The sequence below is a fragment of the Centropristis striata genome, chromosome 22 (assembly GCF_030273125.1).
Source record: "Centropristis striata isolate RG_2023a ecotype Rhode Island chromosome 22, C.striata_1.0, whole genome shotgun sequence".
In the NCBI taxonomy this organism is placed as follows: Eukaryota; Metazoa; Chordata; class Actinopteri; order Perciformes; family Serranidae; genus Centropristis; species Centropristis striata.
Window position 1 is genome coordinate 8,660,441 of NC_081538.1, and position 22,980 is coordinate 8,683,420.

The window sequence follows — 22,980 nt, forward strand, 5'->3', positions numbered from 1 at the left end:
ATGATGTTTTAAAAAAAAAAAATACTACCCCTAAATGTCAAAGATCTGTGATTTGACATATATACAATACATTGGGCGTTTATGGTATTTGTGTTCATAATATTTCTTATTTTAAAATAAATAAACTAGACACATTTTCTGGTTACAGAAACACAAATTTGCCTTTTTCTTTGCAACTCAACAACATTTATCAAAATTGTGACATTAATAGTGCTGTTTAACAATAAATTATTTTTCAGATTTGTTTTTAAGTAACAAATGAATAATAAATAAAAACAAATAACCATTTGCCTTTTTGTTTGCATCTCCATAACATATAACAAAAGTGTGACAGGAAATATGGTCAGAAGAAGTGAAATGCAATACAGGACAGCCTATTAATTAGATTAGAATTAGTTAGGTTAGAATTGTTAAATGGGTTTAATCTTAGATTTTAGAAGATTTAAAGTGTTTGTTACAAGGGTGTCACCATGGGTTCTTATGGGTTAATTGCTATGCAGATAACATACAGTTTATTATAATGCAATCTAATATTATCAGCAGCCTAACTCTTCTTAATGACAGATATATACATTGTACCACAAGGCCCATCAAGAAATTAGGTGTTTTGGTCATATGTAACATGCATCTTTCCTTTACCCTGTTATAAAACACCAAGGAATCTTTTCTCAGAGAAAACACTGCACAGACCACAAAAGTGTAATGTTTCTCTCAATATTTCCTCAAAAAAAGTCAGAGTCTCAGACCAAGAGTGCTATGAATTGAAACTTTTTATTAAAACATCACATTTGAAACATAGTCAGAGAATTCATATTTACAAAGCAACTGTTCTTGTCCCACACACAGAACTGAACACCTTCGATTCAAAAACCAGGACGTTATTGTCTGGCAGCTTGTATGAAAGATGATCAGAAGTATTCTCTCTTCCATACTGGCAGCTCCTGGAAATACACTTCATCTGGGTTTTCATCAGCTAAATGACAGAAAAAGAATAGAAATATAAGCTTTGAGACAAAGACAGAGCAAATTATATAATCATGCATGTGAATTCCTTAAATGTCTTTAAAGGTCAGTAGATTAAGCGACCCTTTTATTGATTTTTTTTTTTTAACTTAAAATTAGACATGGAATTGAATTTCATTTTCAAGTATTAACTATAAATTTGATTTCTAATTGTGGGAATCCTGTGCCTCTTTCACCTGTCAAAAATGTGTCGGAAACCTTTCTCAGGTATTTGTTTTCTTGTGTTTAAAACCATTAAAACATCATACAAACTGTGAACACTAACATGTAGATTAGTTATCCAGTGATGGTGTGTGACCAATATTACTATATTAGTGTGTCCTGACCCAAAAAAAAACTGGTGTTTGGGTTGTCTGTGCAAATCAAATCAAATCAAATCAACTTTATTTATAGAGCCCTTTAAGACAGTGTTAGCTGATACAAAGTGCTGTACATGGCAGGACAGACCAACAATAAAAACAGTAAAAACAAAGAACAAGCAAAAACAACTAAAACAAAGCGAGTCTCATGCTGGGTAAAACAACAACAACAACAACAACAAAAAAACAGTAAATAAAAGTGGGTTTTAAAATTAATCTTCATTTAAAAAAACCCCACAAAGAACAAATAAAAACAAAAAATAAAACAGAGCAAAGGCTCATGTTGAGTTAAAAGCCAGTGAATAAAATGGGTTTTAAGATTTCTTTTAAAAGCGGACAGTGAGGAGGCCTGCCTGATGTGCAAAGGTAAAATGTTCCAAAGGTTGGGAGCAGCGACAGAGAAAGCCCGGTCCCCTCTGCGTGCAAGCAGTTTAATATGGCCTAACCACTGACTGTATAATAATAGTGGGCATAGTCTCTGTGACATCACCTATTGATGTGGAATCTGATTTTGAAGCCTTGAGTCTGGCATTTTAACAGTCACCAACTTGGTAAAAATATAGGCTTACATGACACTACATCATCAGCTAACAATAGCGCTAGCTAAAATTATTAGCAGGCAAAATTTGGAAATGATTTTGATCAAAATGTTCCAGTTAACTCTGATGAAGTGAAAACAAACTTTGAAAGGGTAAAAGATCTAATTAGTGTCATGTCAATCATGTGGCAGCCACATCCTGCTTTATCTACTATATTACTCTAAATAATTTACAAAAAGACTGTCCATTGACTGTCATGCTGAAGAAAACTAAAACTAACCATTCGGACCATAAAGTCATCATGAGAATGTTAACTGCGGTATTAAATCACTTGAGAAGTAGCAGCAGGCTCATATTTCATTGGATACACACACACACACACACACACACACACACACACACACACACACACACACACACCACTGAAACCATCTCACCTCCTTCTCTGGTCTGCTGCAGGAGGTTCAGCAGGACGGTGGCTGCCTGATCCATGCTCAGCTTCTCTGTATTCTTACTGCGGGTTTCTGACAATTAAAAAACACTGCAATATCTGTACACTACATGGGATAAAGATCTTGATGATATTTCCTGTAGCCTAAAAAAAAGGTTAACACATGTATTAAACTTTACTTTTAAGTAACATTCATTGTACCTAAGTGTAACGTGTCATAAACATCCCCTTCTTTTCGGTCCTCTGAGATGAACCTTCGTCCCTCTAGAGAAAAAAGAAAAGAAAAGGTGCATCCAACACATGCTTTTGGAAACAGATCTAGAGCAATATGGAGACCAAGTTTTTAAATTAATAAACAAGGCATTGTGAAGTAAAAAAATAATACTAAAGGGCTACAGGTTAATCAGTTAAGTCTTAAAAAAAATCATGCATGTTTGTCTTAATTGGTTGACAAAGAACTGGCATTATGAAATAAAACTTTGGGGTGATAAAATGCCACAATTGCATTTGAAATTACTATTTCAGATAATCCTATCAATTAATTTAATACTGAACACTTTCCATACAGACATGGGATCATCAGGGAAAATACATACGAGTGCCCTTGAGGTACAGCATAGCCTGTGGGGTCCAGTTTCTCCGTTGGAACGAGCCCTTTAAAGAAGAAAGCAAATCTTAAAACTGCATTTTATGCTTTTGCTTTTTAATCCTGCCCTTCAATTGACTATTGGTCATTTTCAGATCTTAAACTATAGAGAAGTGATCATTTTTACCCTTGGTGCACTCCATGACTGCGATATGAATGATGCCAGCAGTAAAAGCGTGAGTACATAAGTTAATGTGATTGCCCTCAAACCCTGTGAGAGATAAGGGAAAAGAAACAAATATTTCATTCAGAATTTGTAACGCTACAAAACCCTTCAGAGAAAGACTGAATCTGACATGTTTTTTGAAGTGTAGTCTAGGTAAAAGGCACACGCATAAATAATAGTTTCCCCAGGCATTACGGGTACTAACTAACTTGCCAGAAATCTAGGGCTTCTAAGAATTCCTGAGTTTCTTCATCTAATTAAACTCAAACATTTCACGCATTGTAGCCCACTTACTTTCATGGTGTCAGAGATCCTGCGAGCCTGATATCCAGCAGAGAGGATAAGAGAGCAAAATGCTCTGGATACTTGCCGGTGGTGATCCCTTTGCCTGTATTTATATCCTCTGGGATGGGGGAAACCTCTGTGCTCTTCGATCCTTCATGATGCCAGCAACAATAGGTCACGCCAATTTGTTGAAACAGGGGCGGTGATGAGAGTAAATGAGCAGAGCCATAGATCGATTCAGATCCTTTCATTGGGAGCTGTAATTCTGAATTTAACCAGCTTCTATTAGCATATTCAGCTTCCTGTGTAGTTTTTCAAAATTACGCATGTTGGAGCTGCAGATGTGGATTGGTTCTGATGTTGCCACTGTCGATACGAGCAGTAATATTCCATACTTTGAAGGAATATTAATATGTTTGCACCTTGCTCATTGGAGCAGATCATGGCTAAATGAGAACTGAATCAAAAGGCCACAGTTTCAATTATAAATGTAGTTAACCAAAGCCTACATGAGTGAGTGAAACTGTGAGCACAATTTTATTCTGTCAATTATATCAGTCTTTAGCAGTACCATTACCTGTCAGATCATCCCCCTAGACACAAGACAGCCAAGACCCCCCATCTCTACTTCCCCAGTAAAGAGTGAACTCAATACTGTTGTACATTGGTTTATTATACTGTCATGCAAAAGCTGCATGTTTTTAATCAAAAATTGTTATTGTGGAATTGGTGTAGATATAAAGTAAACTACAGGTATGCATCTAAGCACTTAATTATATGTAAAAAGGCAGACAAATTGGTAACGCTTTATAATACCATTAATTAACAAGTAATAAGGCATTGTTCTCGCTTTAGATCCGGTAGGTGCAAAAAGCATAGTTAACTCATAGTAAACTTATAATAGATGAGCAATAATGTATATTTTAATATCAATAAACAAACAAAATAAGATTAATAAAGGCATGGCAAAGACATAATGGGTGGGTCATGGGTGTTTATAATGCCATTATTAACACTTATATAAGCTTATAAACACACAATAATGTTAATAAGCATCTTGTAAGGACTTACAAGGGCCTTATTACTTGTTAATTAAAGGTTATTACAAGGACCTTAATATAAAGCGTTACCGATAAATTAAGCTCTAGCGGAATTTCATTGAGGAAGACAATGCTTTGGCGTGGTTTTATTCTCATACATTCAGCATTCACTCCTCAAACATGCTCACTCATATTCCTTGCTGTCATTGTCCGGGGCTGTTAATCACATTATCAGATGCTCTCATCAGCTGATCACATATCCAATAGCTTATCGACACTGCTGCGCAGTTTAATCTGTTCTACTTCATTGTTTCCGGACGTGATTTCAGTGCTAATAATCACAAATGACAAACATTCATGAATGTACCTCTTCCAGTCTCTTGTTTGTAGTAACAGCCATGCCCGATTCCCCAGCAAGAGGAGAAACATTCTCCCACTTCTCCTGCTCCGGTAGCCTCACCTGCTACTCAGGACATTCTATGCAGGTAATCTGATCGCCATTTTTTCCAATTTAAATATTTCATTGCTTAGCTGGCCTTTCTAATGTGGAGGTGCATGTTTAGCTATCATTTAAAAAAATAATGCTCACCAAAAGAAACCTATTCCTTCAGAACTGTTCAGGGCATTCATTTAGGATGGCTTCATCTGCTTCCAATCAAAGCAATTCAACTACCTTCCTGCAACAACCGGGCCATTGCTCATCCTCTGCCCACACCTTGTTCATTCATTCTGAAGTTAACACTATACTGAAGATTAGTTATGTATTGCGAACGATTCTTTAAAAAACAAACAAATCTTTTGGACGAATTAACCGAACTAAATAACTTCTTGAAAAGTTAATTTGTCAAGTTTATTTGAGCTCTACTCTCTCCCGTCTCGCTCCCTCTCTAGACCGCAAGTGCCAAGCAGGGTTAAAACCATAGACTGTATAAAATAAAACTGAGCCGTTCAAGACATGCCCCTCCCTCTCACTCTCTCCATTACAAACAAACAAAACTTTCAGTGCAGATTAACACTATACTTGCAAATCACACATTTTAATAGTCCTAATTCTCTAGTGTCCTGTATGTAATTGGTGGTGGTACAATTTGTTTTTGATACTCTATTTTGATTATATTGTGCTATTATATTGTTCTATTTCATACTCTTTACATGGCACATGGTCTAAAGTAACGTCACTCATTGCATGCATTGTATGTTTTAGATGACACTAGTGCAGTGCCCGTAGGAAGTCTGTATTTGTTAGCATGCTAATCGTGAGATAGCACATTGCGCAGTATGCTGCACTAAAAGTACATTAACATGAACCCAGTTAGCTGATATACTATATTGCATGTACGTATCTCATATCAAATGATTATGCTAAGCAACATGAATGTCATACCTGAAATACATAGTAATGCAACATAAGAAGTGAATAAAGCTAAATCTCCGCTTAGCATGCTAATCGAGAATAACAGAATTTGCACATTACATGCAGACCTCTACAACGTCTGCAACTCCATAAAACACTTACCTTCCATAAGGTACGCACATCATCCAGCACATACACATTGAACTGTCTGGTGCGATCTGCTCTGTTGAGATTTACGCGGTTTAGCATCGGCTCGCGGAGAAAATAGAAGTGCTAGCTAATGCTCACGGAGAGCCGCGGCTGAGACGTTGCTGTAATGTTCGCAGCGCGCCCGGTGGAAATGCTCTCATTGATTAGACTGGCAGCGATTTGCAACGGCGACCGCGTCGCTGCAGTTCCGCTGCTGTAACGTGCCCGGTGGAAATCAGGCTTTACACATGAGATGAGTCAGGCGTGGAAATCCAGAGTGAATTGGGTTACTGACCAGGTGTACGCCTATCACACAATGGGGCGGAGCTCCCCTAAAAGACGTCTGATCGGAAACAGTGCAACACGTCCAACGTAAATAATGATATTTTGAAAAATGAATTCAGAAATCTTCAAAATCGAGGATGCACACTTTCGTGCCATGCGCAAGCCACATACGAAATCTTAGGTCAGTCTGACTAACGGTCAGTGAGATTTGACCTAGACACACACACACACTCACAGAAGCTTCTTGCTTTATAGATAGATGCTGGTCTATCATGACCACACTCATTTCAGATATTCAAAGTTACCATCACTCATTGTACTGGTTTAACATGACCTCTCATTGCAGAAATCCCAGGTTGACTTCTCTCGTTACACTGGTCTATCGAAACTTCACATATTTGAATTTTTTCAAGTTGATATCAGTCATTGCACTTAAGTTGTAGGCAACTTCTCTCTCATTACACTTTCAGGATGCCTTCAATCATTGGTCAGCCATATCCTCTGTCATTGCTCTAGTCTATCATGACCATTGTTTTACTGCAATAGTCCTTTGTGACCTCATCGCACTGATCCGTCATGGCCTCACTAATTGCACTGCATTCATGGGTCTAGCTTGACATCACGAAAGAATAACCATAACATGCTTTATTGTTGAGTCATTTTCGTGACTGATTTTCTGTTTCCATTTAGAATACGCTGCTTGCAGTATGTTTTCTTTTCATTAGCACACACATCTTGGTTCACTGTTCTCTTCTCTACCCTCAATTATTTGTTTTCATGACTAACCTCTTTTATCTGTACGTTGGTCATTAGGCTTTATCTTCTAGCAGATTATGGATTTTTTGAAGACAGCCTAAACACCAGACTAAATTATCTCATCTTCTAAAATGATGACGTAATTTGTTACAATCATCACATATCATCTGTTATAATAATCCAATATTCTCTCTAAGCACTTTATGGTATCTATTAAGGGCGTTTTCACACCTGAAAGTCCGAACCAAGGTCCGTGTTCTTGTCGGGCGAGTACCCAGGATGCTATCAAGCTTGTTGAAGAAGGGACATTTGTATCTCTCATTTGTAGATGCACCGATTTTTCTCATAGCATCACAAGTCTTTGTGTACTGCTGGCGCAGTTTCTTCACCTTTAGGTGGCACTGCTCACCTGTCCTCTCAAAACCTCGCTCTCTCATCCTCTCAGAAAACAAGTTGAAAGTCTTGTTATTTTTACATGTTTTCTCCAGTTGGCTCTTTATGAAGTCCTCCGAACAGATTTCAATCAGGCATCTAATCTCCTCACCTCCCCATGTACTGCCGCAGCTCATTTTGTCATATATTTTTTTTTTATCTGCTAGGCTAATTGTGTTTTGCTGTAACGGCTGATTATGTACGGCATGACGTAACTTCCTGTACCGTAATTAGAGAGCAGAAGAAGAAAAACACTTCCTGTCATTGATACGAACGTACGAACTATAAAAAAAGTTGTTTTCACACTGCAAAAGGTTCGGACCTTGGTTGGTTTGGTCCGGACCGAGACCACCTCTTTTGGTTGGACCAAACTTTGGTCCTTTGGTGCGGACCGTGGACCACGGCACCTTTCACACCTGGAATTTAGGTTCGGATCAAACTGAAAAGTCCTAAAGTCCGGACCAAACGAGATAGGTGTGAAAGCGCCCAAAGTCTCTCCTGATTTAATTGTAGTTGCTTAAACTATGTACATTTTATGCCTATTTGACCATTAGATTTTGTTTTCAACTGGAAAGTTGGACTCGATAGTGCTAATGAAAAGGTTAGGGGTAACCAAAAGCATTAGTTTATTCTGGAGTACCTAACTATCAATACCAAATGGTAAATGTCTGGTACTTTTCAGATACAGATAAGTGGCAAAAGTAAGTGAGTTGTTCTCTAGAGTTTATAGATTCTCCCCGTCAGTAGAATGTACTGGTGGTATGAAGGTATTAACCTTCCCCCTACATATATATTATATATATACACATTATATATATATATATATATTGAAACTTGAGAATACATATTGGAACCTGAGAATATATATTGAAGGTTTTAACCGAAGCTTTTAATATATATTCTCAGATTTTCAATATATTCTAAGGTGTTTATGTCACATGATGTACATATGCTTTTTTTCTAAGTTTACTTCTGCAGTATGTAAACATATCTAGTATGTGGATGTGAATCCAATTTTCAGTGTATGTAATGAGTCATGAAAAGAGAGAAATAAATGAACAGAAACGACTTCAATGGCAGGTACAAACCAAACCTACAAAGTATATTTACAAAATCACGTACAGCAAAACATTGAAATTTCACAGGTAACTTTAATTTTGGTGGTACTTTGGACACAAAGACCCACATTTTTTCAGTTTCTGGGTTGTGGGGGTTGATGTCTGCAATGCAGAAATGTGTTTCTCAACAAAAAAAAAAAAAAAAGAAGAAACAGAAAGGAATAAGGAAAAACAGGACAAGTTGACCATTTGGAGCTCAAGGACACTAAAATGACATGAATGAGAAGATAACTCTAGCTTTTCCTCAAGAATAAAACTAATGCTCATTTAGATATTAAAAGTTATAGGTCCAATGATAAATAAAGCTGTAGGTGCTTTAGTGTGCAAGTTTTCATGTTTGGAAAGGGTTAATTTGTTTCCACAAAAACTGAAAAGCTTGAAACCGCTGAAATAATGTCTGAATAAACAATACATTCTATGAGCGAGATATCAGGATCATACCAGTGTTTTAAATGTTTTTTAGTCCATTATAGGGTACTTTTTATATTAATATTTTTATTACTTACTTTAATGGGTTTGGCTAATATGATGTAGCTTTTATATTACTATTTTCCCACAACATACCATATATTTTAGAACAGTTTTCTGTCTTAAAGGCAGCCCACTGGTCCATTGCAGTGTGCTATTAAATTCAACATGCTGCTCACATAATCCATTACAACTTCTGAAAAATGTTTTCTTGATTCAAGTGCTTTTTGTAGGTTGAAAGAAGGTTATGAGGCAGAATATGATGATAAAAATATGTTTTTGAATAAACTGAACCTTCAGTACTTTCTGTTGAGATGCCGATTGAGCTACCAAGCTTGCTACTGACAGTGAGCAAACCAGCAAGAGAACTTTTGTGACTGACTACACTGCAAAAAAATAAAAGTTGGGTGAACTCAAAATTTCAAGGCAACAAACTTCGATAAAATTTTAAGTTGGACAGTTAAACTAAATATTTTAAGTTTTGTTTTGGAGTTGGCTCAACTCTGAATTCAGATTTTTGTCAAACTTATAACTAAGTACTAACTTATAATTTTACATTGTAATAACTTTTAATCCTTACTTCTGCTAACTTCTGCAATGTGCTGAATTGGCACGATTGTAACGCCGCTATGAATGTCAGCTAATGTTGCGACCACAATTTTGAGCTAGCATTGATACGCTAATGGCTACTCTTGTAGCTGTAACAAGCAGCGCCGCTAGCATCAGTTAGCTGCTAGCATCAGTTAGCCGCTAGCTTTTGCTTATGACCGAATTTCACAACAAAGAAATAAGAGTTAGCAGAACTATTGTCCCTTGTTTTGAACCCCAACTTAAAGAAATAAGTAACAACAACTCACAAACTTGTTTTTGAGCAGACAACTGGCTTCCTTTGTTGTGCTAACTTACATTATTGCCCTAAATGTCAATAATTTATATTTCCAAGTTTTACCAACTTAAATCGCGGTTTTAGGCCAAAAAATAATATAAGTTGGCTTTTTTGCAGTGTACTGCTAGCATGTTCCTGGCTGTGTGTTAGGTGTTAGCTTTCCAGCTATAGTAGTTTGCTTACTAGCCTCAGGCTGCATTAAAATTTAATTTGGCAGTTGGTAAAACACAAGTAATCCCTTTCATTCGGGAGGGGGTAGTGCGTGGTCTGCAGTAGTTGGCGTCGCATGGGATGATTGGGGAAAAAAAGCATCCGTATGAGACATAAAAGTCAAAGCATACTCAACTGTTGAAGAAACACAGCTCCACATCATGCTGAGGCAATCATGTAACCAGTGAGTTGGTGAGAGAACAGAAAGTTTAAAAAGCTATAAGGGGAAAACAAAACACAAGCAATGACCTGACTTAAAATGAGCTGCTGTGACTTCTAGGATAATCACAGCCTCATGAAACTTTACATCCACAAACTAGAGACCTAGAGCATCCAGAAGCTGTAACACTTTCCTGGGTATGTTGACAATAAGGGGGTTCTCAGCAGTTTAAAGATGGGAAGTGGTCGTAATCCAATCACCGAAAATACAGAAATCTCCAAAATGTCTCAAGTTTTTGAAACCATCAACAATCTTAGCTTGGATTCTTCTATGTTGTTCCAAAGGTCTTGGTGTATGGATGTAATATTCCGGAGTGTTTTTCGACCATTTTTATCCATTCTCAATATTTAAAAAAAATGGCCTGCATCTGCTCAGCAGTATATATGTTGAACAAATGGTCTCAACAGAAAAAAAACTGCTGTAACAAGTTATGGGACATAGTTGAACATTAACTTAATATCTTTAGTTATGATTAATTAAATTATATATATTACAGATGTATGACAAGAACAACTTAACATACAGTGCTGGAATGCAAATAAAATTAATCTTTAGGTTCCAGCTTTCAGATGTCCACCAGCTCTATATGGCATCTACTATTGACCTGCTATCTCCCCCTAAAAATCCACTGCCCAACAACTTTCTATAAAAAGGGGGAAATCGCTAAGGGGTTAAGTAACAACTCATTAGAATAATTCTGGGTTTTGACAGTATGTTTCCTGCAGCAAGCTCCAACACATAGTCCCCCTGTCTGTATAGACACCCTGACAAAACAAAATAAAGGTGAAATATTAAGTCTACTTGTACTCCAGCAGGGTTTGAACAACGCGTCACACAGGTTATTCAAGTGAGAGTCCCCATTCGCCACACAACTCTGCTGCGAATTGCTGCACTGCCCCATTTAATGTGACGACTAGTCACCACATTACTAAATATTTTAACATCACTTTAATTAACTTCATCATCCACATATCATGATGAATTAGGTGTTGCCATTTTCTGGTGTGACCAGACTTTAACAGTTGTAATAATAATAGTAACAAATACTAGTATGACATTACACTAACTCACGTTCCATGAAGTAAAGCACTTATCATTTAAAAAATAATTTATACTGAAGTACTCATTGGCCAACCATAAACAAAATGACATGTAACAAAGAGAAAATATTACAATAGACACGCAAAAATAAAGTGTCACAGAATTACTGTAATAAGACAAAATTCTGAGCTTAAAAGCTTTTGTCCAAATAAAGTAGAAGCACAGGCACAGAATGTGGCAAAATGGCAAACTGACGTCTGACTCCTTATCCTTGTTGAGGGACAGGGATTTAGTTTGTTTCATCCATATTCACGTAGACAGAGTCAATGGTGCTTTGCGAGTCTTCCATCCTCCGTTTTCTGATTCAATATGCATTCAATGATCAACGGATCAATAGAATTGGAAATATTTTTTTGTAGTGACCTTAGTAACTCCATTCGGTAACAGACTGGTTGGGCGACACTCCAAAGAAACTTTGATTGGTAGCACTGACCACTGATATTGCAGATGGACAGAAAGCAGTCTTTGCCTGCTGGAGTGGGGAGGAATCTGAATGTGTATCAGTCCGATGGGCGATATTGTTGCTTTATAAAACCTGCTGTACTAAAACAGCGTTCTCTGGGTACAAACAGTCCCTGTTATACCATGGTGTTGCTCTCGCCCACTTTGTCCACGTACTGAAAGAAAAAATAGAAACCTTGTTAGTGATTTGTCTTCTGATTGATTTTCAGCTTCTCTCATTTGCATGATCTGACAAACATACCTGGAAGCTTTCGATGAAATGCAAAGTGTTAGTGTGGAATAAACCCATGCCTGGACTGCACTGTTCTGCCCACTGTCCTTAACCCTTTATCAGGCAAAGAAATATAATTGGTAACTTCAGGTAATATATCGAGAAAAAAGTTGCAAATTTACTAGATTGAAGTGGCAAATCTACAAGAAAAAAAGTCACAGATTTAAGAGATTTAGAGTGGCAAATCTGTGCGAAAAAAGTCACAGGTTTACGAGAAAAAAGTGGGGAAAAAAACTACTTTTTTCTCCCAGATTCACCACTTTAACCCTTAATAGGGCACCTGAAATACTTGCAAATTCCAAATTTCAACCCTAGAGAATATTGGAGGATATTACATACAGCCAGAATGTGTAAAAAAAAAAAAAACATACGAAAATAATATTTTGAGAAAAAAAGTTTACGAGATTAAAGTGGCAAATCTACGAGATAAAAATGCGTAGATTTATGAGGTTTAGGTGAATCTGGGAGAAAAAAGTTGCTTTTCCCCCCACTTTTTTCTCGTAAATCTGCCACTTTTTTCGTGCAGATTTGCCACTTTAAATCTCTTAAATCTGCAACTTTTTTTCTTGTAGATTTGCCACTTTAATCTAGTAAATTTTCAACTTTTTTCTCGAAATATTACCTGAAGTTACCAAATATAGTTCTTTGCCTGATAAAGGGTTAAGCATTTTATAATGGAAAGCATGCATGACTTAAGGAGACACACCACAGGTTAACAGAACAGACAAAATTACTCCCGGTCATTTTTGGTTGTACTGTAGTGTATCTAACTAAAATTATACATAGTTTCATAAGAAATGTGCAAATTTGTGCACATGTGAAACCCTTTTTGTCAATAATTCTAAGTGCAGGTTCCTATTTTAATTTTGAAGTATAACTTAGTTTACTGTTTAAAGGACGCAGAAATGTGTCTTCTATTATTATTTTTTTATTTATTTTTTACACATCAAGGGCCTAGTAACATCAGCATGATAGAAATTTTGGAGTGAAACTATTTTTTTTTAAATGAAAAAGCAGTGTTCAATTAATTTTGCTGACAGAGGTGAAATAAAGATACACAGAGCTTCGTTGCAGAGGTCAACTTTGTCTTTTGTTAAATCTAATGAACAATAAAGTTTTCCAAATCTCAGAAATGGCAGAAAACCATTCACCCAGGAATACCACCACTCCTGGAAATTCAGTAGGAAAGTGTGGAGAGTTTTAGGATGTGGAACAAATTAAAAAATAATCTGCAGAAATTAAAATACTCAACAACAAGTTACCTGACTGAAGACACCTGGGCACATTAGGTGAGCTGGATTCCAAAGCCAACTACAGACCTTCAGTTCTTCTCTAAGACCAATGACAAAGCAGTGCCAAATCTGTTTTGTGACTTGCTACGTAAAAGTTTAAAGGAGGATTTTCAGAGCATCAGAGCACAGAAACAGCACTGTTGAAAATTAGAAATTGACTTCTAAATGCCTCAAAGGACTTCTTTCTGTACTTGTCTTGTTAGATCTTAATGTTGCATTGGATACTAGTCCTCAGTTCTTCAGAAATTTCTGAAAATGGATGGATGGATGGATGGATGGATGGATGGATGGATGGATGGATTGATTAGCTTTGACCAAAGGCCGTTACAGACGGCGCCACGACCAATTGCTCCGAAAACTGTCAGAGGTGTTGGAGGAACGCTTGCTTAAAGCCGACAGATCCAGCCCATCGTCCTCCAAACTGCGGGTTTGCTTCACAAGGCAGGGAACTGAAAAAATCACCCAGAAGGAGCAGTCTGTACTGACACCTGGATGCAAGTGGCAGATGAAGGTTGACCCGAACAAGGGGCTCAAGTTTCCACTGGAAAAAAACACCACTTTACTACAGCCAGACGTAATCCTGGGGTCAATCTCTACCATGAAGAAGAAGAGACCTTAAGTGGATGAACCAAGGATCCTTGGGCCAGTCGTAGGCCCTATTGCTGCCCCGCCACACAGAGATGTTCTGGGATCAAAGAGGGGAAACATCTGTAAAGGGTGGCTCCCAGCTGACGACCCTGCGGCTCTGGCAGGGATGCCTTGCAGGTTACAATATCTGTAAACAATAAGGAAGTTGATGCCGAGATGGAAGGAGCGGAGCTTGCTGTGTTTCTTGTCGCTGTGTTCATGCACATGGTGGCGATGATTATGGACAAGAAGAGACGAATGACAAAATTATTGTTGTGACAACTCGCTACTTCGCCAGCGTTTAAAAATGGTGCGCGTTGTTGTGGCGTCGAGTACTACGTCACATTCCGCTTAGCGTTCATCCAATCAACAACAATTTAGAGTCACCAATTAAACCTAAGCTGCATGTTTTTGGCCGATGGGAGGGAGCCGGAGAACCCAGAGAGAACCCACACTGACACGAGGAGAACATGCAAACTGGAGTTGAACCTTAACTTGTGTAAGTGACAAAGGGTCAACATTATAGTGTATGCGTTTGTGTTAACATGTTTGGATGATACATTTGAATAAAAAAAAAAATCTATGTAATTCAACATATTTTGCTTAATATTTGGAGTACAAACATAATACTGATATAAGAAAGCCAAGAATCTCCCCTTTCTAACAGTTTTAAAACAAAAAAAAAATGTATTCAATGTTTGTTTCAATTTGTTTGGATCGTTTGTGTTATAGGTCAACAGTGACATACTCATTCAACACCACTAGAAAGCAAAATAACTAAAAGAGCTTAAGAGTAATAACAAAATATTCAGACAAAAAACAACATTTCTGAGATATGGTGTAACTACAAAAGACAAATTATGCAACGAATGTTTGAATATATATAAATACATATATAAAAACGACTTAATATATGTTCTCTTATCTTTAACAAATTAAAGAGAATCCATTTTTATTTATCTGAGTGTAAGGTAAACTGAAACAACATATGTCCTTAAAATTACAACAGAAATTTTATTTTATGTTAAATAAAACATTTTGATCTTTAAAACAAATCCCGCATCAATATAACAAAATGAATAATACAAATACATAAATGTCTTCAGATAATAAACAACTGTTTTTTTTCCCAGGAAGATCAGCATATCATCATTCTCAGCAGAAGCTGAGATCTATGCACATTCATGTCCTCTGTTGGCTGTTAGCAAGTTAATGTGTGAAATCAAAAGTAGATTACACCCTCTGCTGTTGAAAATGGGTATCGCAATTAATTTTTCATTTGAACAGTTTTAAAAATGCCACACATTTGTGTTGATTTTTTAGCCGTCTCGCGATGCATCATTAAGTCCCTGTGTTTTAATGTATTCTAGCTTTTAAGAGTCTAAACCTAACTGCATTACCTAACAATGTTGTCAGTTTGACATTTTTAGCTTCATATTTCTGCATTTTTAGAAATATTTTGTGATTAATTTCAGCTTTCACACGCAAATTCAGCAGGAAATGCATTTCTTACTTATAACTGTATTTAAAAAAATGTAGTTCAAAATAAAGGGAGCTGTCCTGTATTGTTTAATTTAACCAGGTAAATCAAATTCAAGTCAAGATCCTCTTTGCAAGGGAGACCTAGAGACAAAGCAACAGTAAACTAATTCACAGAGAGAAATTATTTCCTGTAAATTGTGAGATCATGTTACAAGTATGTCTCTTAAATTAATTATATTTGAAATAGAAAGAGGCATCAATAAAATAACAATAAATAGTAATCAAGCAATACGAACTTAATACTAAATATTAAGCTTATCTGCTTTATCACCAATTTGACCTCGTAGCCGTCCCCATGCCATCAACCTTCCAGCGGGACCAGTTTGGCGAGGATGCACTGATCAATTCTGCTCTGCAACATTCACTTCCCACATACAATATATATATATTTTTTAAAAGGCTACAAAAATATTGAAAGTATTATTAAACAGATAACTTGGAATTCATATTTGCCTTTAAATATTGTTTTACCTGCAGTGTGTGCCTTTAAAGCCAAATGAATAAATTAAGATAATTTCTTAAAAGCATAGCCGTCTCCTTAATATACATAAAATATGCTTTCCCTTCTATCATGGGACACTTGTTTTTTGAATACTGTAAAGTGTATTAAATATTTTGCATGCAAGGGAAAATCGGCAGTGACTGACCACGACTGCTGATTGTCCTCAGAGCCTTATGAAGGCTTTAATAAAAAAACAAAGACAGAGAGACATTCACCTCAAGACAAAGCTTCCCACACATCAGCATGAAAGGCGCATGTCCATAAGCCACAAATCTGTCTGCCAACTTTTCATTTTAGTTAAAAGCGTAGATGACCCTGATATAACTTCAATTCTGAAACACCTTTATTGTTTTTGTTACCACAGCATTCTTGCAATGTAAAGTCTGATTCCTTTTCAATAAATCTCCAACTACATTTATAGACAGTCTCCAAGTGGATTACTCACCCAGCCAATCTTCTAGTGGGAGCTACTGAGCCGATTTGCCAAGTCCCTTCGTCGACCACTTTTAAAAAAACTAAAATTTTTCACCAGGCTTGACATAAGTTCAAAATGTCACAACTTTTTGACTATGAGAAAGCCTTCAAAAAGGCTATTCATTTATCGGAATAATAATAATAATAATAATTCCTACAATTTCAATAGGTTCCTCGACGACGATGTCGAGGCTCGGACTCTAAAAATGCTGTGTTAACAAAGGATAGCTTCAGAATTTCTGCAGTGCTGGATAATACTTACTCCACTGATGAAGGGCAGGTTTAGAATTGAACCAAGGACAGGTATTCTTCTGATAAAGCCCACCACAACTGGGAAGAAACCCCTGAATTGGATAAGAGTGAAAGAGGGAGCGAGGGAGGTGAAGAGACAAAGACAGAGAAAGCAAAGTTAGTCAGAGTTCTAATAAAGAATACAGTACAGGCCAAAAGTTTGGACACACCCATCTCATTCAATGCGTTTTTCTTTATTTTCATGACTATTTACATTGTAGATTCTCACTGAAGGCATCAAAACTATGAATGAACACATATGGAATTATGTACTTAACAAAAAAAGTGTGAAATAACTGAAAACATGTCTTGTATTTTAGATTCCTCAAAGTAGCCACCCTTTGCTTACTAGAATATAAGACATGTTTTCAGTTATTTCACACTTTTTTGTTCAGTACAAGTGTAAGGAAGGGTCTGAACATGTACAACAGCGGTACTCAATAGGCGGCCCATGAACTGTTATTTCTTAACTATGGGTTTTGGTTGGGTCAGTACGGGTACATCAGGACTTCACGTTCGTTTTTGGAGCGGTTGGCATATTGACACTTTGCCAGCTGTAGGAGCCTCGATTGCATGGAAAAAAAGATTGCATGAAAATGGAGTGTTCCAAGTTATCTACTAAAAGAAAGGTGGACAGTGAAAATAGGTAATTCAAAGAAGAATGGATTGAAAAATTTGCATTCATTCTCCCTCCAACCTGCACAAGACCCATGTGCTTAATATGCCAGGAGACTATAGCTGTGATGCAGATATTCAATTTGAAACGGCATTATAAGACAAAGCATAGGAATTTTGAAGAGACATTTCCTCAGAATTCAGAGATAAGAACAAAAAAAATAAATGCAATGAATTCATCATATCAAGCTGCAAGCAGGATTCTTGTCACATCTATGACACAACAACAAAAAGCGACGCAGTGCTCACTTAGAGTGGCGTGGATCTTGGATCTCTGAATACTTTTCTTAATGTTAAAATTTATATTTGTAATAATACAGATGGTTCCTTGTAGAATTTACAGGATTACATCTCTGAAAATGTATTTTATGTTCAAGAAAACTTGGTATTGTAACTGAAATAAATGCAATCCAATATATCCCTCCTCAGCTGCTCTGACGTTCCTTCTATGTTTTGGGTTGATTTTTTCCTTATTCGAAATGAGGGACAGAGTTGTATGTGTATGTTGAACAGAAATTAATTAAACCTACTGTTCGCCTGTGGCAGCTAAAGATAACCACAGGCAATATTCATGATCATCACACTATTTCCCTGCCAGTGATGAGCTTCAATGGGAGGTTACTGCACTACCCACAGGTCCTCACCCTACTGTGCAGGTGTGCTGAACATTGTAGTTCCTAACCCCACTGTACATATAATATGAGCGTTATAAATTTGGTCAGTTTCTCAGTCCCTTTTTTCCTCTTACCTGAACAAGAGAAAAAAGCCGTAGATCTCCAGCACAACTCCAATTATGGGCCAGCCAATCAGTACCACAAACACACCTCCCAGGAAGAAACCTGTGGCCTTCATCTTGTGCTTCTGGAAGAAAAAGCGGAAGGTCCTCTCCAGTCCAATGACAAAGGCGAGTCCAGCAACGAACAGGATCTACAGTGAAATAAAGGACATTACAAACATTAGAGTCGTCAAATATTGGTACTTTGAAAACACAGAAGCCCATCCGCCTTTTCCTATATCTTGAGTTAAGAGTCTATTTTGGTTAGAGTTCCTGTTTCTGCTTAGCCTGGGTATATCCATGCTGCCTTGCACGCTCAATTTTGTTTCGAACTGCCAGGCGGCATGGTGTCCATGGCCGATTCTTAGCCCTGCTTTTGGGATCCAATCACAGAACGGGGAGGGACGGCAAGATGATGACGCGTACTCGACAGACGGAAGCTTGTAGTTTGCTTACGGATCCAACATGGCTGCAGCAGACGCGAAGCTCTCTTTTGATCTAGCTGTAGACAGTGTTCTTGATAGTTTAGATAATTTTAAAAGAAGAACAACGTTTGGCTTTACACTCCTTTATCACCACCAAAAAGGATGTTTTAGCCTTGCTTCCAACAGGATTTGGCAAATGCCTAATCTACCAACTAGCCCCGTTAGTGGCTAAACTAATGGGGTTTGGCCAGACCCCGGTCGTTGTGGCCCTCTCGCCATTGATTGCCTCTTGGGCAACTATCACTCCTAATAATGCTAACCTCTCTGATGTGCCTGTTGTTTTTTGGAAAAATATATGTCTGAAGAGTTTGCATATGTGGAGTGTCCTTCTTCCTTCATATATATCTTGCACAAACGGCAATAATCGTTCGGCGCCATCATGTAAACATCAGTTGTCTTCTTCCTCGATGCTTCCTTGTCGAATTTCTGTCGCTCTACATACGTCATCTGGTATAATTGATATGATTGGACGATCGTAAACCACGCCTCCTCTACGGAAAATGAACAGGTGGTCTCCAGACTATATCTCATTTGTGATATAGTCTGGTGTTAGCCAGGCTAGTTTCTGCTGGCATTAATACCAAGACTAAGGATGCAATTTAATTTAATATAATAATAATAATAATAATATATAATATATATAAGACAATATATACACCAATATATACACCAATACCAAGCACTTATTTGAGTGCAAGCGAAATGTTTGTGTCCAAGAAGAAGAAATGTGAGCACAAGAATGTGATTTTTGAGTTCAAGCAAACATTTTAAAAGAAAGCAACTGTGTGATGAAAAATGGTGAATTTTGTGAGCACTAAAAGAACACTTGCCTACTTTAATGGTGCACTCAAATGATATCAATATAGTTTTATTTATCAACTACTACAACTACAATGAATTTGTGTTCTGTGCCTCTGGAGGAGCTTTTTCCAGGTGTCATAACCCAGTTGATCTCATGTACTTTTTGCTGTTGGGTATAGTGTGTGGTGTTTCACATTATATTTATCTAGGTACTACAGCACATTGCTAATATATTGCAAAACATTTTGCGGATACTTAAGAACATGCAAGATGAATGATTGAAAATGTATAAGTTAACATTAGTTCAATGAAGCAGGAACACTCACATTTCCAATAGCCAGGAGTGCTTTGTCAAAGAACAGGATCATCCCGAAGAAGAGGAAAAACACGCCGAAACCTGTTAATCCCATCCCAATCTCTGCAGGACACAGAAAGATTATATTATTTCATCTGAATGTTCCACTAAATGGCAGAGCAGGACACCATTAGCTGAAATATGATTGACCACCATTTATTTTTATTTTTTCTTGCATGCCATTGCTCTTCAACACTGAAGAATATATTGAAATAGCCTAAAAAGTGATATCTAAATTGTTATGGGTGGTCAATCAGACAAAACTTGTTGTCCAAGAGAGATACTAAAGAACCCTGCTAACTTTTCCTGACTTCCTATCAGAGAAAATGGAATAAAAGTAATAATGAGAACTGGTCAATGAGGTGGCGAATGGCAGTAGCTGTACCAGGCGGAAACCTCCGGGTCTGAGCAAGGAGGCAAACCAGGAGGGGCCTTAAGCTGCATTCTACCAAAAATTCCAGCAGGGGGTGCCAAGTATGGCTGCAAAAAAAATCAGTCCATTCATTTCAATGAAAAATTTCTAAACTTGATTTATTACCTCAGAATTTTTTTTAAGGACAACACTACTGTCTCAATCGCTAGTAAAAATCTTCAAGAGAATTTCATGTTAATAGTTCAAATAATGGCCCCATTTAGATGATAATAGAAGATAAAGAATCATATGATTTGGGGCGTGGCTACCGTTGATTGACAGGTCACTAACAAGGCAAGCTATACTACATAACAGTGACATGGGCGTGTCATAAACATGACATGGGATGTGTCATGAACATTAATGACACTTTGAAGTAACATTAATGCTCATGATACTTGTCATGTCATGTTTCTGACAGGCTTGTGTGACTCTTATGTAGACACCTTCAAAATAAAGTGTTACCATATCTTGCATAAGTCACAAAGTTATGTTGAAAAAAATTGCCCAAGCCATTTATTTATCTTAAGTTACATAATTTACACAGTGTTATTAATATGCCAATAGCCATCCTTTGTTACATCCTTTTTAAGTGAAATGATCAATAAATGTTATATGTTACACTTTTGGTTAAGTTTTTTTGTGTTTCCTGCAGAACTTTAAAAATTGAGCTAGGCAATTATTTTAACAGGGTGACGATATATAAGGGGGAAAATATCGTGATATCAAATTTAGGCCATATCACCCCGCACTAGTCGATATTTAAAAAAAAAAAAAAAAGTGAAAGTAACAACATTAATTGTAATTTACTGAAGCTTCCACTAGACGTCCATTGTCCAATCTATACTAACAGGACTACTGTTAGTCAAAGCATTTGAGGTAACGTTACGGAATTATACGGTATGTTACTTTCAAGAAAAGGGCTTTGCCAAAAGCCAGTCATCTAATAGAAGGAAGTAGCTGTCAGCTATCTGAGCCTCGGGTTATGACTCGCTATGGAAGAATAACATAAAGCTAACTTTTCTAGCAATGTGTGCTAATTGCTAGTTAACCTGCTGCAGCTGAGACGGAGCCGGTTTCACAGAGAGGGAAGATACCGACAAACATGCTCAAATACACAATGGCTCTTACTCTGGGAGTCCGTTAGCGAAATCATCTTGACGCCGAATAAACGAGTGTTGATAAAATAGAAGTAGAGGAAATATTATAGTAAGATTTAAGATCTTCTCCAGAATAACTTGGATGACAGCTGCCACTGCAGCAACAGCCACGTCTTCCGGAAACACGCCTTCTTCTCGCGTTGTCACCTTTCGGAGCCGCGCCGTGTCGCATTCAACGTAGCGACGTTTGACGTACGGTTGCAAAGTTGGAGACGGGGTACCGTGATTTTATTCATAGGTGGATGAAGGCAAAGACGGTATGTCCCGCCCTCCGCCGCCTTTCATTGGCTGAGCCGTGAACGCTCATTGGCTCATCAGCTCATTCATCCAATCCAGCGGCAGTGTCAATCGCGCTGATCCAATCGTAACAATGTTTGTCTGCGGTGCAGGACACGTTCAATCTATGCACCGTTTTGCTATCAGGAGTATTTCACAGCAACAGATGTTTTAAAATGTATTTATTTCTCTCAAATGTAAACCTAGACAGCATTATTACACAACAGATTGGCTTAATGAAATAAATGACTTTTATTTATATATTTACAAATAAACTCCTCAGCACGTTTTATCACAGTCAAAGAACAACAACAATAATAATAAAAAAAATGAAAAAAACAGGACATGAACCACACATTTTGCAGGTCATTTTACACAAATGTCCGCTCATGAAGCATTTAGATGTAGGCCATGTTATTACGTAACTAATTGGCTTATACATAGCCTGGACACATTAATTATTATTATCATTCTTATTAATCTTTTACACTTTTTGGTCACTGGTGTTACCTTAATCCTTTGGCAATAAGAGTCTCAGAATAATGATAATGCAAAACAACAACAACAACAACAACAACCTGGAGTTTATCTTTTATTTATTTTTAATCAAGCTTGTCAGAAGTGTTATTGAGTTCACATGTTTTGCGACAAATACTGCACACTGACTTTTCATCTCACATGGTTGACCAAGGCTTGAAACTATGTGGTTTGATGTTTTAATTCATTTTTGGATACTGTGTCGCATAAGACAGGGGCTGTAGAGGTACAAAACTGCAGCTCTGGATTTATCTGTATGTATCCAGACAGAGACTGGCCACCTCTGGTGCATAGAGATGCAAGAGGAGAGTTCCTGAGGCAGAGATCTTGGGAATAAAGACACAGGCTCTTAACAGCGCTAAATTTGGCTGAATTATGAAAGGTATAAGTGGTAAAATGAAGAGCCATTGGATGCCAAAAGAGCCAGCTCTTCTTGGTGAGCTGAGCCAAATGATCCGGCTCACTAAAAAGCATCACTACTATGTAAGGATCTGATACAGTCTAAATGACTAAAG

At 37.3% G+C, this 22,980-nt stretch overlaps 2 protein-coding genes across 4 annotated transcripts; both read right to left on the reverse strand.

Annotated features, from left to right (window-relative positions):
* Positions 1-752: 752 nt before the first annotated feature.
* On the reverse strand, positions 753-3,914 carry spx (spexin hormone). Its single transcript, XM_059326103.1, has 6 exons — positions 3,479-3,914; positions 3,146-3,229; positions 2,969-3,026; positions 2,574-2,636; positions 2,359-2,445; positions 753-973 (listed from the first exon to the last, which is right to left on the reverse strand). Exons 1-6 carry the CDS (start codon positions 3,482-3,484, stop codon positions 909-911), a joined length of 363 nt encoding a protein of 120 aa, XP_059182086.1. The 5' UTR covers positions 3,485-3,914; the 3' UTR covers positions 753-908.
* A 4,680-nt stretch (positions 3,915-8,594) lies between these two features.
* golt1ba (golgi transport 1Ba) lies at positions 8,595-21,800 on the reverse strand. Of its 3 annotated transcripts, XM_059326101.1 has the most exons (6): positions 21,624-21,800; positions 20,052-20,143; positions 18,413-18,591; positions 16,961-17,042; positions 16,370-16,404; positions 8,595-12,145 (listed from the first exon to the last, which is right to left on the reverse strand). In XM_059326101.1, exons 1-5 carry the CDS (start codon positions 21,646-21,648, stop codon positions 16,396-16,398), a joined length of 387 nt encoding a protein of 128 aa, XP_059182084.1. In that variant the 5' UTR covers positions 21,649-21,800; the 3' UTR covers positions 8,595-12,145; positions 16,370-16,395. The 3 variants fall into 3 exon arrangements, with proteins under 3 accessions (XP_059182084.1, XP_059182083.1, XP_059182085.1); XM_059326100.1 differs by lacking the exon at positions 16,370-16,404 and having other exon boundaries at positions 21,624-21,792; XM_059326102.1 differs by lacking the exons at positions 8,595-12,145; positions 16,370-16,404 and adding an exon at positions 14,266-14,328.
* Between the last annotated feature and the right edge of the window lie 1,180 nt (positions 21,801-22,980).

Excerpts from the sequence above, each read along its gene's own strand:
- golt1ba (XM_059326100.1), bottom strand. The coding sequence starts at position 21,648 with ATGATTTCGCTAACGGACTCCCAGA. Across the intron at positions 20,144-21,623 it reads TTCGCTAACGGACTCCCAGA|AGATTGGGATGGGATTAACA; the intron begins GTAAGAGCCATT and ends TGTGTCCTGCAG. Across the intron at positions 12,146-16,960 it reads ACCTGCCCTTCATCAGTGGA|TACGTGGACAAAGTGGGCGA; the intron begins GTAAGTATTATC and ends TTTTTCTTTCAG.
- spx (XM_059326103.1), bottom strand. Across the intron at positions 3,027-3,145 it reads AGTCATGGAGTGCACCAAGG|GGCTCGTTCCAACGGAGAAA; the intron begins GTAAAAATGATC and ends TCTTCTTTAAAG. Across the intron at positions 2,446-2,573 it reads TTATGACACGTTACACTTAG|AAACCCGCAGTAAGAATACA; the intron begins GTACAATGAATG and ends TTTAATTGTCAG.